The 15,981-nt window shown below is 40.1% G+C and overlaps 2 protein-coding genes across 2 annotated transcripts in view; both read right to left on the reverse strand.

Annotated features, from left to right (window-relative positions):
- ZC2HC1A (zinc finger C2HC-type containing 1A) overlaps window positions 1-15,981 on the reverse strand; it is a 31,037-nt gene that overhangs the window by 11,074 nt on the left and 3,982 nt on the right. The window contains exons 2-4 of the mRNA XM_083517396.1: window positions 5,965-6,041; window positions 4,712-4,828; window positions 2,717-2,858 (exon numbers count right to left, since the gene is read on the reverse strand). Coding sequence (XP_083373522.1) covers window positions 2,717-2,858; window positions 4,712-4,828; window positions 5,965-6,041 — 336 coding nt within the window. The remainder of the gene's footprint in view (window positions 1-2,716; window positions 2,859-4,711; window positions 4,829-5,964; window positions 6,042-15,981) is intronic.
- Window positions 5,314-15,981, reverse strand: part of LOC310713380 (uncharacterized protein) — a 174,180-nt gene continuing 163,512 nt past the window's right edge. The window contains exon 2 of the mRNA XM_083517445.1: window positions 5,314-5,382. The gene's annotated coding sequence lies outside the window, so the exon portion shown is untranslated. The remainder of the gene's footprint in view (window positions 5,383-15,981) is intronic.

Below are 15,981 nucleotides of genomic sequence, written 5' to 3' on the forward strand. Positions count from 1 at the left end.
GAGCTCTGGAACAGATCCTGTTTGCAACCGGAGGTACCACTGTACAAAATCAGTTGCCAATGTGAAATCCAGCTGGAATAGATCTGAGTGGCTGCAAAATCTCAACACATATAGCAAATATACACCTTTAAGTGGCAGGCAAAAACATTCCTTTTTAACCAGGCCTTTGGTTGATTTGATTGACATGCTATGCCCTTTTAAAATGTGGTGGGGGTTTTTTTGGGGGGGGGTTATTGGGTTGTTCTTTTTATTTTTATTTGATTAAGTATTTTGTGGTTTTCTATTTTTCTTTTATTCTGTAAACTGCCTTGAGACCTCCGGGTAGAGGGCGGTATACAAATTATTCAACAACAGCAACAACAAGTAAGTCACAGGGGGCTATTCTGACCATGTTTAGGGCCTTTAACCAACTGGAAACTTTCTGTTAGACAACACAGCAGACATCACAGTAAAGGAGAAACACAGGAGGTTTTGCCATCACTGGCAAGGAATACACTTTCAAATTAGCTCAAGCCTGTGTTTTGTCAGACTTCTTGGAATTCTCAGTCACTGGCACTCCAAGCACTATTCCTACTGTCTCATCCTTTGCCGGTACAAGATGCAGCAAAACATTCTGGGAACCAAATATATAGCAAGCAGACTCAGCTTTTGGTTAACTATAAGCTTTCCAGATTACATCTGAGTGCCACCAAAATACTCCTACAAAGCAAAGACAAAAATGCCAAGAGGAGAGCCTAACAATAGTTTTATTATTTATACCCCACCCATCTGGCTGGGTTGCTCCAGCCACTTGAGGATCTGACGGTAGCTTGGAGAACTTTCTCTTACAGACATGTAACTTTTTCCAGCATTGCAATTTTTGACACAAGAATGATTCTGTCACAGCTCCTTCCCACTCCTTTGGGAAGGAGAATAGATGGAAAAAACAAGATTATATCCACGGCTGTGTGAAGCCCAAGCTAAAAAAAAATTAAAATTCTGCATAACTTATTTTGCATTGCTTATTCTGTGATTTTATTCTTAGTATAATTTATTTAGATTTTGCTAGATGCGAAGTTGATATTCAGCTTTGCTGGGCACTAAAGTAATTCCAAATACATAAAACATTTATTCAGGAACATCCCTAGTTTCAGAGACTTCAGTGAGCACTGCTTACTTAAGCAATATCTTTCAAGTCTATCTTTGCAGCCATAACGGCTAAAAAAACTCATCTGGAGGAAAGTGGAAAAGGTTGATGCCAAGTTACCGTCATTTTGTCTCACGCCTCCATTTTATTTTCAGTCTCTACCTTCTCTGCAAGTGCAATGTCAAGTGACTAAAGAAAATGGTGCCAGTCACCACCCTCTACTGAACTGAAAAGAAAGAATTCCTAACACTAGGTGCTCTGCTAGGACATGCAAAAGCCAATAATCCCTTCCAGGGTGGAATAATCCCTTCCACCCTAATGCAATCAGGACTAGGGACAGATGAACCCATAAGAGTCTGGTCCATGCCAGTTCTCAGAAGAGACAAGACTACATCTGTCACTCGTAGATATTTAATGGATTTTTAAAAATCTACCTGAAAACAAATGGTAAAATAATAATAACAAGAACTTAAAAAGTAGTCTAAAACTTGTTTGATGCTTGTTTCTTTCCCCCCCCTTTCTTTTAAACTTCTAAAAGTATGACACTCTTGGCTCCACACTGTAAACACTGGGGGCAGCCATGTTTTTTGCCATATAATTTCCCTAAAGCAACAGGACACCATCAAGGCTCCATGCCTCACAAGGGGACTTGCTGTAAGTGCATTCAAAGTGCACAGCAGCAAAAAGTCTCATGTGCTACAGGCTGAGGCAAGCGATGTATCCTATTTTCACAAAGGGGGAAAAAAATTTAATGAACAGAGGCAGAACAGAACCCTCCAACTGCCTCTCAAATGATTCCACAAGGCTGCAATTTTTCAAGTCAACCACTGATCTGGGATCAAATCAGGCGAGTCCATTTTGCAATCTGAGCAGGAAAAGATTCACACCCCACATCCCTATCAGCACAACACAAAACTACTAATGGACCAACGATGTTTTGTTTTGTTTTATTTAATAACATTTATACACCTTTCGATTGTAAAAAGGCTCAAATCAGTTTACAAAGTATCAATAAACCTGTGTTCTTTTATGCTCTAGTACCAAGCACAGCCTTCCTGAATCCTGCCTCTCTTTTCAAGTAGCTTCACCATCTCTGCCCTTGTTGTTCCCCTAGAGAGCACCTTTCTACAGATTTTGTAGATTTTGGATTTCTAAGACTATAATGGGTGTGACTTCTGAAAGTGTGGTTTCAAGAGCAGACTTACTGGTCCAAACTCAGCCACTTGGGATGACTGTTTCTATGTTCCACCACCCCCTGAACCTGCCAGCTGAAAGCTCTGCCATGGCCTAGGAGAATGCCTGCTCTTTTTAGGATGCTACTGGGGATTCTGCTTCCCCTTCCCTTCATCTGTGCATTTAAGAGGTAAATCTCACCTTCTTAGTCTACCTTGCCTGCAGGCTTTTTGGATTAATTCCTTGCCCTCCCATTATGAAGCAATGAAATGCCTTGAACTGTACGTTAGTCTTGTTTATGACCAGACAAAACACCTGACCCTTTGAGAGAGACAGGATGTGTCTGCCTAGCCATTCATTGGCAATATCGCTCAAAACAGATGCTGCAGTTGAAGCCCACAATGTCACATTACATACCAGGATCATAAGTAGGTGGTGGCGGCGGCGGCAGTTTTCCACCTTCTTTAAGGACCTGATCAACTCCTTTGGCTGCTCGTATAGCTGCTATGAGTTCCTCATGCTTTCTCCTCCAGTTTGATTGTTTCTTTGGGGGCTCCGGCTAAGAAGACAACAGAAGCAGCATACACAAATTAGCAATTTGATAAAAGTGATTTCTTCAGCTGTGCATGCAATATTATATATAACATCACTAAATACATATCTTCCCTTAACCATGAAATAATGTTGCTTTTCAGGAGATAAGGAGAGTTTATACAAAAGCTGTATTTAGATCCTTTGACAGGGAAGTTGTGAGAGCACTTATGAAACAAATATAGAAAAATACATTTAATATTTCATTAGACACTGCTGACAGTGATTTACAAATAAGAGCTCTGTATACCTAAGCGGAAGCAATGTGCACCTTTTCCATGGTCCTATACACTGGGTTAACCACTTCACTCTTTTGGCTGTATTTTCGTATTGACATTATTTACTTATCTCTGTGTTGTTGTTGTTATTTAAATAACGCCATGTGTATAAGTCACCTTTCTGGTCCATGGAAAATCACTGCTAATGCCACATGCCCAAAAAACAAACAAAATCCTGTACCAGTAAAACCAATGGAAACAAAGTTTTGGAAAGTCTGTTTGAATAGTGTAACTCTGCCCACCAATCTAACTGATCTCAAAAGCCAATGATATCAGCAGGGCCTCCCCAATACCTATCTTAAGGCACAGACTCATACAGGCAGTCATTCAAATAACCTGACTTCCAGCCACCTAGGGCTTTAAACGTCAAAATCAGTACTGTCGACGCTCGGGTTGCAAACATGATTCATGCAGGAGGCATGTTTGCAACCCACAGCGTCGCGTCTGCGCATGCGCGAGTTGCAATTCAGTGCTTCTGCGCATGCACAAAGCACAATTTAGTGTTTCTGCGTAAGCACCGAAACTCGGAAGTAACCCGTTACGGTACTTCCAGGTTCGGCGTGGTGCGCAACCCAAAATTGCGCAACTGGAAGCATCTGTAACCTGAGATATGACTGTACTTGAATTGAGCCTAGGTCTGCATCAGTAATTAGTGCAACTGGTACAGAATCAATAAAATATGTTCTGAGAACCTGGGTCAAATGAGCACCCAAGCAGACATATTCTGCACCAGCAGAACTTTCTGAGTTGCATTCAAAGGCAGTCCCCTGTAGATATCACCTATGTGGCCTGGTTAGGAAGAGCCATTCTTTGGGAATCACTAGCATCGCCTGCTTTCATTCATAGTTTGGTAATTAGGTGCTGTGTTACGTCTGTTCCACCAAATATTGTTATACAAAATAAACTCCAGGTGGTGTATGACTAGGCAAGCTTTTGATCTTAAGCACTGAAGACATTCTGTATAATCAAACAGCTTGCAGACTTCTATACCAACAGAAACTGGGCTGGCACATGATGTATTTCCTCATTTCGTATACCACACAAGAAAAATGAGTCTTCTGAGATGCAGCATTTTTCACAGACACAATTTCTCTCTCTTTGCTGACTTAAAAAAAAAAATCCTTGCCACAGAATCTGTGTTCAAAGCCAAAGTCCAAGGGCTGTGCAGCAGGCTGCTATCCGCAGCGTGGGGAGCCCTGTGGGAACTCCCGCAGGGCTCCCGATGCTGCGGATGTCTGCCCGGCGCGAGGGGCGCTCTGCTTAAGGGTGCCCCGCGCGCCGGGCGGCAGGCTGCTATTCGCAGCCTAGGGAGCCCTGCGGGAACTCCCGTGGGCTCCCCAGGCTTGCTGATAGCTTCCTGAAGCCTGGAGAGCGAGAGGGGTGCACCGACCCCTCTCGCTCTCCAAGCTTCAGCGAAAGCCTGTATTCACCCTATAGGACGCACACACATTTCCCCTTCATTTTATAGGGCGAAAAATACGGTACATGCCCATGGACATACAATTGTCTAAAAAAATGGAATAGTCTATGCTGCAGTACCTACCCGTGGCTTCAGAGGTTTGACAGTGGAAATATCAGTTCCCTCCGCTCTCTGTCTGCTGGAGTCAAATGCTTTTCTTTTTTTATTAGCAGCTCTTTGGCAAATGGGAACATGCTTCTTCTACAAGTAGAAGAGGAAAGAAACACAACATTTATATTTCGAAAGCAGGTTTCCTCCCCTCCTCCTCCTTTCCATCCCATCAAATAAGCAGGGAGACGTGGCAGGATAAAACTTATATGTATTCTTCGCCATCCCACCTTACTCAATAGTATAAAACAAAGTTGAGGTTTCAAAAGCAAATCCATCCCATAATGTACTCAGGACTTTTATGAATAGATTCATTAATACTGACCAAGGCTGCATTCATACGACACTTTACTCTGGCTCCCCAACATTTCCTTACCTTTATGTGATCATCCACACGATACAAAAGTCATTCCTGGAAATTTAGATGAAGTTCAGTGCTCATTTCCATATTAATTGTTTCCATAAAAAATCCATTTTGAAAATCATGAGTTTTGTGTTGTCATTTTCTTGCAATTTCATGGTCAGGGATTTCATTTTTTTGAAAAATAGTTTTATAAGTTGTGTGTCTTTGTTTCTCAATTTGATCTTTTTACATAGTTTTGTACGTTTTGTGGTATTTTATGCATTGTGATTTGCTGTTTTGTTTTCTGATTATAGATTGGTAATTCTTTCTTGTGGTTGATAAGTGTGAACTGCTTAATTATTATTTGCTGGTGTTTAATTTAACTGTTTACTATTAGATTCTGATGGATTGCTGGAATGTTGCTTTGTGTGATATAAGTTGTTTATTTTAAAGTTATTGTGACTTTTATATTGGACCAGATTGTTACTATTAATGTTCTATTATGTTTTATTATTACTTTTTTATGTGTTGGAAGCTGCCCAAAGTGGCTGGGACAACCCAGCCAGATGGGCGGGGTATGAATAACATATTATTATTATTATTATTATTATTATTATTATTATTATTATTATTATTATCACACAGCCACCCCACATCTGAATAATATGGGCAATAAACCCCACGTCTGAATACAGCCCATATTATTAGGAACAAAACCAACTATGTCTGTAACCAGTGATAACTGCTTAAATGTATTTACAATTAAGTAGTATACAAGTTCCACCAATTAATTAAATAAAACAATTCAAATTGGCACAATAGCTTCACTTTTAAATGAAGGTTTAGACATGAACATGTTTTTAAGTCACCTGACTTTTATACTCACTAATGCATTTGGGAAAAAAGTCCTCCCACAAATCTTGCATGGTAAAAGATCTTCAGCTGGTCCCACACTTCCGTTATCTTAAAAGAAACACAGACATACATTATGGCATTGCAATTCCTACTTAACTCTTAATCTGCAATTATATTTATGCTTTCTGTAAATTGCTAAAAATTAAACTACAATAAAGTCAGGCCTTAATTATAATAGAGCTCACAGGAGTCATTCATAAAATTGCCTGCAGAGAGTGAAATGATCTGCATTTCTCACATGGGAACATTAAAAGTTTTTCCTTCCATGAGCAGGAATAGAAAACCTGTGGAAATCGATGGTCTTTAGTGATCTAATTATTGATTGGGACAATGCCCCTAGTTTCTAACACTGAAATCCTACCATTATAAAATAGAATCAATCAGTATCTGAAGAACTGCACTGCTGTGTAATATTTTGGAGGAGCTGAATAAAAGAGGCTAGATATGCAAGAAATTGTCTACATCAATAAATAATTTTTAGCACACAACTCCACCAGACAATACACTCATTTTAAAAAATTAAACTATGGACAGAAACAAGGCCTATCAATGAGGTGTTGCCTAGTTTTGTACATTGAATAAGACTGTGTTTTCTGTTCAGCAGAAAACAATGACTAGATAAGCATTCAAATCTTTTTGTTCATTTTAAATGAAGCAGCATAAAAATCAACTATACTGACAGCAAAGAAGGCCACAGACCTTCATCGGTATTTCAAGCAAATGTCTAAATATTACTATTCATTACCTCAACCCAGACAATGTAAATAGCAAAGAAGAGAAAAAGAAAAAGCTTATCATCCTCCTTTTACATTTCATTTATGGATTCTATATTGAGATTGCCAGCAAAACTCTAGATACAAGACGATCCTTTTGTTGAGAGGACTCCCCCCCCCAAAAAAATCACTCATTAGTTCATCATCAAATATTAGCCAAATTCCCAATTAAAATTGCCTGTGACAATGTACTAAAATATTGTACCAATACACAATAACTATATCAGAACAACATATTATAAAAGTTCCTCTGCTGAGAAACCTCTTAAAGGGCAGGAAACTACAAGAAGGAAGCAGCTGGACTGGAATGACTTATGGTATCAGTTGTCTCTATACCAGTGCACAGAGAATGGAAAACAAATAAGATGAATTTGAACCCTCAATACAGGATGACAAATATGATCTAATAGGCAGTACTGAAACCTGGTGGGAAGACATCAATGACTGGAATGTAAGAATTGAGGGGTATATGGCCTATTCAAAAGAAATAGCCCAAACAGGAAAGAAGGAGAAGTAGCATTATATGTAATGGATGTGTACAGTTGTGAAGAAATCAATGACTTAGAGCAAGGAATGCAGTTTGAGAGTGCATGGGATAAAAACTGTAGGAGAGGGAAACAACAGTGACCTTACTGTGAGTGTCCGCTATAGACCTTCACTCCAGGCTAAAGACTTGAATGATACCTTCCTACAGCAGATTACCGAACATTCAAAAAGGAGAGACATAGTAGTTGTGGCAGACTTGAACGGCCCCAATACTTGCTGGAAGTCAAACTCTGCCAAAAATGTAAGGTCCTACAAATTCCTCAATTGCCTCACTGACAAGAGCAGCAACTCCTCACCAATGTCAGCAGTGGCACTGGCTCTCTTCTCTTGATAAAGAACATCTCCCACCCCCACTCCTTCCCCATAGATTAAATCCAAGAGCAGAGTAAATGACAGCCTCCAGGCCAGGAGGACAGGCAGGTCCTGGCATATAGTCCTGATTTGATGTCAGTTAGAATCATTACAAATGGGACTCAAAGGAGACACTGCCCTCCCTTGCCCATGTCAGTGCTGGTTCTGTTTTGTGCTAATAGCATAATGACAATGTACAGCACTACAGAACACTCAACAAATAGTGTTGTATTGTTGCAGCCGTACTACTTTTTTTTCAGTCTCCCTATATGAGTGAACTACTGTTCTTGGCAGATGTCCAATCAACTACAGCTGTATTTACAAAAAGGAAAAAAAAGTAATCTATTAGGAAATTGAATTATTTCCTTTGTACTTCAACTGAGCAACAGAAAGAGAAAAGTCATTCTCTTTTAAAATGTACAAGAAACCATTATTGTCTCGTTTTTCTCATTAAGTTCATATATGCGTGGACTTTTTAAAAAGTAGGTTTTTAACATACAAATAAAAAGACCATCAGAAAGAAAAGTTGCACGTTCTCATAATCTAGAACCCTCTAGACATACAGCCACAGGGTTTCCTCCCTATGGAAACTGTTTCAATCAATCAATCAATCAATCAATCAATCATTTTATTTGTATGCTGCTTTCGGAAAGCCCAAACCATGCTCAAAGTGGCTCACAACATACATAAAACTACAGGCATAACAAAGTAGCCATAAACAATAAATAAAACACTGAAAAGTACACAACCAAACTGAACAATTTCCACATAAGATACAATTGTAAGATACAAATTAACAGCAACAACAGCAACAACCTCCACCCAACAAAACATGCTAAATAATGCCGCAGCCCAATAGTCTGTTCACCAGACTTAGCTTTTGAAGCTTGAGTCAGTCAAGGCCCTGCCCTCCCAGACCACGTGGGAAAAGGCCTTCAGGGCAGGGAGCAGGTCTTCTAGGTCTAGGACACACAGCCAAGATGGTCTAAAACCCTGGGGAGTTGCTGCCAGTCAGTGTAGCAGATAATACTGAGCTCAGGAGAGCAAGAAAAAATTTTAGGGACGACTCACACCCTGGCCAGCACTTTTTTAATCTCCTACCTTCGGGCAGAAGGTATATATACAAAAATATAGTCAGCTGCACCAACAGGTTAAAGAACAGTTTTTATCCGTGGGCTGGTGGGCTGCTGAATGGGGAAAAAATAGTGGTGTAATTGACTTCTGACAAGCACACAGAGTGCAAACAAGACTGAGTGTATGTGTGTGGGGGAGGGGTTTAATTTCACTGCACACAGGAGTGACAATAAAGGATTATTATTATTATTATTATTATTATTATTATTATTATTATTAGCTATAGGGACTAATGGTATGACTCAGCCAATGGTATGTAAAGCCACGTCCTTTTGCAAGCTTGAATAAGCTTCTTTATTTAAAGTTAGCTTGATGACACTTTATATGTGTCCGCCTCTCCTGGTATGTCCCACAGAAGAACTTACGGTCTGCAAATAAAAACATCCTGAAGATCCCAGACCACAGAGAGGTTAGGCTGGCCTCAACTAGAGCCAGGGCTTTCTCGGCCGCGGCTCCAATCTGGTGGAACGCTCTGTCACAAGAGACTAGGGCCCTGCGGGACCTGACATCTTTCCGCAGGGCCTGTAAGACAGAGCTGTTCCACCAGGCCTTTGGTCAGGGCGCAGCCTGACCCCCTCCGCTGGCAATCTGCACAGAATTTTTATAATGAAAGGTTCTTAGAATGTTGGATTATTTTGATTGTTGTTAGCCGCCCTGAGCCCAGCTTATTATTATTATTATTATTATTATTATTATTATTATTATTATATTTAAGCACTTTCCTGGGAGGCACAGGCAACCTGGAACTTCATGCATCCTCCCTCTGCAACCTGCACAGAAGTAAAAGCTGGCTTCCAGAGGAGGGAAACCCTCCACTCTGCACCCAGCATAGAATTACAGCATGGTGCTGCAGGAGTCTCTAGTATTGTTGTTGTTGTTGTTGTTGTTGCTGCTGCTGCTGCAGGCTAATAACTTTTGTGAGTTTATTTACAAGGCTGAATTACACAATCAATAAGATCCAACATCCTGTAAGCCTTCATTGAGAGACTTAACAAAGAAAAAGGGGGCGTGGAGGTTAGGTTTGACTCCGGTTGGCCATACCAGGAAGTCTCACAGGCCTTTATTAACAGAAATAATAGCAAAGAAATTCGACTTCGCATTCAATCTGCATACAGCAGCAGACCACCAGTGCTGTTAATCCATCTTTGTTTCACATAGCAAAGTACCACTTATCATCATCATCATATAGCATCCTATATTATAGTTCTGATACATTTATTCAAGTGCCATCACTTACAGAACCAAAATGATAATAACTACACACAAGACTGATGTATCGGATATGGAAGAACACCTAGCCTTGCAGAAGCAGTGTAACAGGAGCAGAGTGTATCTACAAACAGCTCAACCGATTATCATGGGTAGCGGATCAATGGCAGCAATCTTGCTACTGCGTGCTCTTGTGAGTCTATACAAGATCAATGAAAGAAAAGATATCACTGGCCCTATTCCCTAACTATCAGTGGTATTTAATTATGCATGTACGCTTCAAGGCATTTTCTGATATTTGTCTTTGCAACATGAAGCAATTCACCTCTCAAAGAAGTCCTGGAAAAGAATATACAAAGAATGACACAAAGATCAGTACTTGGAAGCTGGCTTCCTCGTACTGACTTCATGAGCGTTTTTCAATAAATATGTTGCTGACACTTCCTGACTCAGCTATCAGTAATCGAAAATATAATTAATGGGAACTCATCTTTCCTTTGTGTATATAATGAAGGAAACTGTTTTGAATGGATAATGATAAATATTTTATTGCCATTCAATCCTGCATCTTTATTTATCATCTTTACATACCTTTCAGATATATTCGTGCAGTGATTTTTTCGGGGGGGGGGCATAGGGGTACGCATACCCCTAAACATTTTGTGAATCTAATGGGAGAAGAAACTAAAAAAATTAAAATTTTAAGTTTCTTCTCTAGCACAGAGAATCATCAGTTCCGTTGCAACCCCCAATGGCGGCCTCGTTTCCTGAGTCTCAGACAGAATGAGAGTACCCCTATACATTTCTTAGGGGGGGGAGCACTGTATTTATGTATATGTCAAGCATGCATACCAGTTACAATACAGTATATGGATTGGACTCCAATTCAACACTTCAGAAAAACGCTGGCTAGTGGTCCTGTGTTCCCTGCTATAGTTTGCTCTGAATGTAGTTGTTGTATGCTAAATAAGTTCAAAAGACAAGGTAAAAATATCTTAAATAAATAAAGACTAGAGTTGCAATGTACTAGAAGGCAAAGTTGAAGGTCAGAAACTGAGAAAGCTTTGAATAGATGGTCACTTTAAAAAACCCCAGGCCAATTCCATAGCATCCTTAAACGACTGTGACATTTAACAAGTACAGTAGTGACCTAGATAGCAAGGAAAACCAGACAGAAAAAAGAAGTACAGTGGTATTGTAACTTTCATAATTATGCAGAATGTATCTTTATTTAACTTTCACAATTGAGGAAACCAGTGTTAAAAAATGAGATGTGAAAGCTAGGAGCTAAATGGCACCTTAAACCTATGTTATGCGCGCAACAACGGAATGTCTAGGTGTGCTTTTTTAATACCAATACAAAGCTGAAAATGAATGAATTGCAGCTAAAATATTATGTTCATTTTTCACATGCTCTAGTCCTTCCTCTGCCCAACCCCCTAAAATTATTAAGAGGGTATCTTCTCCAGTCTTCAGAGAGTAGCTGGGAAGCAGAAAAAGGTCTTCCTTTCTCTCCATTCCAGTTTTAATCTGAAATCTTAGGCGCAGCACTGCGCCCAGAGCTCAGAAACTGCTCACGCTAATGAAATTCCCAGTCGCAAAATGCTCCTAGAACAATGAGAGTTTTGAACACTGAAGCAAAGAGATGCATTTTTATTGCCCCTGAATAACAAGTTGTAACTGCAATTTCTTCTTTTACAGAATTATTAAAAATAAAGAGCTTGGAGGTTTTATTTATAATTAAATAGAACACAAATACAGCCGAATAGATAAAAAACACACGGGAGAAGCCCTGTTCTTTGCACCTGGTTGCATCAAGTGGAGACATCTAGTCTGGACCACATGATGCTCTCCATCTGCTCTTGGATTACCACTCCCAGCATGGCCAATGATTAGGGCTCATGGGAACTGTAGTTCAGGGACTCAGCCATACAGCCGCAAATAAAACATTTTAAGTGTGTTGTAAAGTGCAATACATAAATGTGACACTAGATGGCGATGATAAGCCAAGGCAAATTCAATATATTTTTCAAAATGTTTTTTTAAAAAGCATTTCCACAGCGTTTTTTATATGTGTGTAGATTCCACCCAACGATGCCTAGAGGCCATTGGGTACCATGTTCTTGATGGAAGGTGCTTTGTTAATTTTAAAACATAAAATATATTGTGTATAACCTGGTTTGGTCACCATTTTGTGCCATAAATTCCTCATATTATTTTTGCTTTCTCACACACTGGAATGACTTATCAGCTACCCTGATAAATCAGTTTTAGTCATCTTACTCCAATGAACACTTATGTAAATAAAAGGGGGGAGGGACATTGGGGAAACCTATATAGTGGAACCTCAGGTTGCGGACATAATCCGTGACGGAGGCACATCTGCAACCTGCAGGATTCACATCCTGAAGTCTGTGTGACTTGGCGTTTCTGTGCATAGCGCGATTTAGCACTTCTGGGCATGTGGTGGAACCCGGAAGGAACCCGTTCCAGTACTTCCGGGTTTTCCCATGGTCCACAGCCTGAAAATACGTAACCTGAAGCATCCATAACATTAGGTATGACTATACAAGACCTTACCACCCAGTGTTTAATTCCCCATGGTTAATTAGTCCATTCTACATAGACATATATTAAAGAACTTGCATTTTTTTTAAAAAAAAGTTTGAAGCAGTATTGAAGCAATATGCCTAATAAGCTCTTCATACAACCAACACCAAGAATCTGCACAAATCTCATATTAACATTTCAACATGCATGAATACCGTACAGAGTAGCAAGTCTCTAAGGAGAAAAATAAAATGAGATAAATCATTAAAACAGTAATGATCTATGGCAAAACTGCTTAACGGATTACTGCAGAAAGCACTAGTCCAATTACCTGCATTTCTTCAACAGGATTAAATTTTCTTCTGTTGTGCTACCATCTTTTTAAGATTAGTTGTATTTCTAGTTATCAAGAGGCCCTGCTTGAGTTTGCAACCTAAGTGTTATCCAGCTGGCAAGTCCCACAAGTTTTTTTAAAACTAAGAAATTTGACACATTCCATAAATAGTCTATTATAATTTAATTTCCAGAAAACTTCAGCACCAATTTTTTAAGGAAAAGTACTTAAAGACTGTTCTCTAATCCTAAATTCGCAGACAGTGGTCAATAAAGGCTGAAAGAATGAGGAATAGCAGAATACCTTCTCTAACATTAGCTACTGGTGAATAATTTTCTAGGGCACAATATGAAGTAGAAGATCCACGCTCCATCAGTCAGAGCACTCAACGCTAGACTAGCCAGAACAATTATATTCATCACTACAGATTAAGCTTACTGGGCCGCCTGCTTCCTTTCCACGCCATCCCATTTTGTCCAATGTTACCCAGTCTCCTTTTCTCATGTCCCAGTCTTTCCTATCACATTTTGGCTGAATAGCCAGCACATGTGTGGTTTGAGTGTTTTAGCTGTCTGAATATTTTTTTAAGCAGCGTAACTCTGGCAAAGAAGCTCAACCCCTAAGAGTGCATCACCGCAGCACAGATCATCATGAGTATGAGCAACCAAGTCAAGAAAGAGAAAAGGTGGGCATCTGTGAGAAGCTGAGAAGTTCATTGTAGAATACTGAGCTGTACTCCTAGAAGACTGCCAAGATACAACTCCTGTATGATGCCCCTTGTAGCTATTGCCAACTATTACTTGTTGGATTTGCTGCTAGATGTCTTATTAACTACTGCCAGGGTAGTGTTATTACTACTACAGTGGTACCTTGGGTTACATACGCTTCAGGTTACATACGCTTCAGGTTACAGACTCTGCTAACCCAGAAATATTACCTCGGGTTAAGAAGTTTGCTTCAGGATGAGAACAGAAATCGTGCAGCGGCGGTGCGGCAGCAACAGGAGGCCCCATTAGCTAAAGTGGTGCTTCAGGTTAAGAACAGTTTCAGGTTAAGAACGGACCTCCAGAACGAATTAACCCGAGGTACCACTGTACTGCAGGGTAGCAGCCAATGCTCTGGTGTGACAGAACCATGTGGCTTTACTTTCCAAGTGTTGCTCCTGTCCTTTCTCATGCCCTTCTCTTAACCTGTGTTAAGAGTGGCTGTATGGCGTGATGGTGGTTAGTCATGCTGCTGACACTTTTCTGTATAATAATGACATGTGGTCTGTATTTAAAACTGACTAGTATAGGTGGCCAGGATAACAATGGAGTGTGCACACATCACTTTACATCAGTGCAACAAAGCGTTCCGGGAGCCTGTAATGAAGCCACAATGCTAACATCACTACAGCCACCTCTCCAATACAGCTCCATGTAAATCTTGCAATAACTTACTTTATTGCAACAGCTACTTGGAACATAAACATAGCTGCCTTATCTTCAATCAGGTCACTGGACCATATAGCTCAGAACTGTTTACACTGACTAGAAGCAACTATTTGGGGTTTCAAAGAGGAAACATTCCCACCTCTACCTGGATAATGAATTCTGGACTTTCTAAATGCAAAGCAGACACTCTGCAACCCTTTACTGCAGCTGCACACTTCAATCCTTAGTTTTCTGCAACAACCCACCACAGAAACACTAAAAGTATATTGCTACAAAAATGTGCTTATCAACAATGTGAAGCAAAGGACTATTTATGGCCTCCTTGACAAGGGTAAACCCTTAGCTAAACTTGAGCAATGTGGTTGTGGCAGCAATAAACTGAAGTTTTACATTAACGTTCTTAAAGAGATAGGAGTGCAGTGTTTCATTAAATCATGAGTATTTTGACTCATTAATACGACTCCCCTGATTTACACATATACACATAATACATACATCTTAGCCATGGGGGCAGGAATCATCGAATATAATCAGGCTTTTCTCTCTCTCTTATGCTGGAGGAAAGGTCTCTGTTAAGGTGGTGTTGCTGCAAAAGATGCATACATCACCTAAAAGCCAAGACCAGATGACAGAGCGAATCAGGCACTCTTGGGTGGAAACTGATTTTCTAGATCCATTTCCATTGGGGTTTAGTCCTGGTTTTGACACAGAACTGCTTTGGTCACCCTGTATGACCTCTGTTGGAAGATGGTAATTGTGCCCGTTAATGCTCCTTGACCTCAACCATGTTATCCTTCTGGAGTGGCTGTCTGAGTTAGGAGGGGTTGGCACTGCTTTGCGGTGGTTCCAGTCCTACTTGGATGGTCGTTTCTAGAGGGTGATACATGAAACCACTGAGTTTTGGAGTACTTTGTCAGCATTATGCTGATGGAACACTTCTCCTTTACATCCGCAGGTGTAGCAGCAGATCTGCTGGATCGTTCTTGCCTCGGTAATGGACTGGAGAGCCAATAAACTGAAGCTCAATCCAGGTTAGACTGAGGCATAGATAGGATGGATGAGAGGTTTCCTGAACATATAACACCAATCTGAGTCTGACTTGCACTGGCTGCCAATTAGTTTGTGGGCCCAATTCAAAGTTCTGGTTTTTACATATAAACTTAAAAGGCTCAGGGGTGCAATACCTCAAGGGCCGCCTCTCCCCATATGAATCAACCCAGACCGTGATCATCATCTGAGGCCCTCCTTTGTGTGCCCCCTCCATGAGAGGTCCAGAGGGTTGCTCCCCATTTGTAGAATATTCTCCCCTGGAAGGCTCACTTGGAACCATCATTATTTACCTTTAAGCACCAGGCAAAAACTTCCCTCTATAACCAGGCCTTTGGCTTTTAATTATTTGTGGCATTTTCGAAGTGGATGGGATTTTTTAAAATGTATTTCTTTTTCCTCTTGGTTTTAATGTATCTATGTGACATTTATTGTCTGTCTGCTTAGTTGTAAGTCCCTTTGGGTTTCCTGAGAATTACAAAATGGCTGACAAATTTAATAAACAAAAAGAAGAAAGTAAGTATTTTTATTTGGAATCATTGGTTTATTGAGTTTTATATTTCAGTAGAATTGAAAGGATGAAAATTCACAATTAACCTACAATTTATTTT

This window comes from Podarcis liolepis (assembly GCF_965112155.1).
Source record: "Podarcis liolepis genome assembly, chromosome: 8".
Classification (NCBI taxonomy): domain Eukaryota; kingdom Metazoa; phylum Chordata; class Lepidosauria; order Squamata; family Lacertidae; genus Podarcis; species Podarcis liolepis.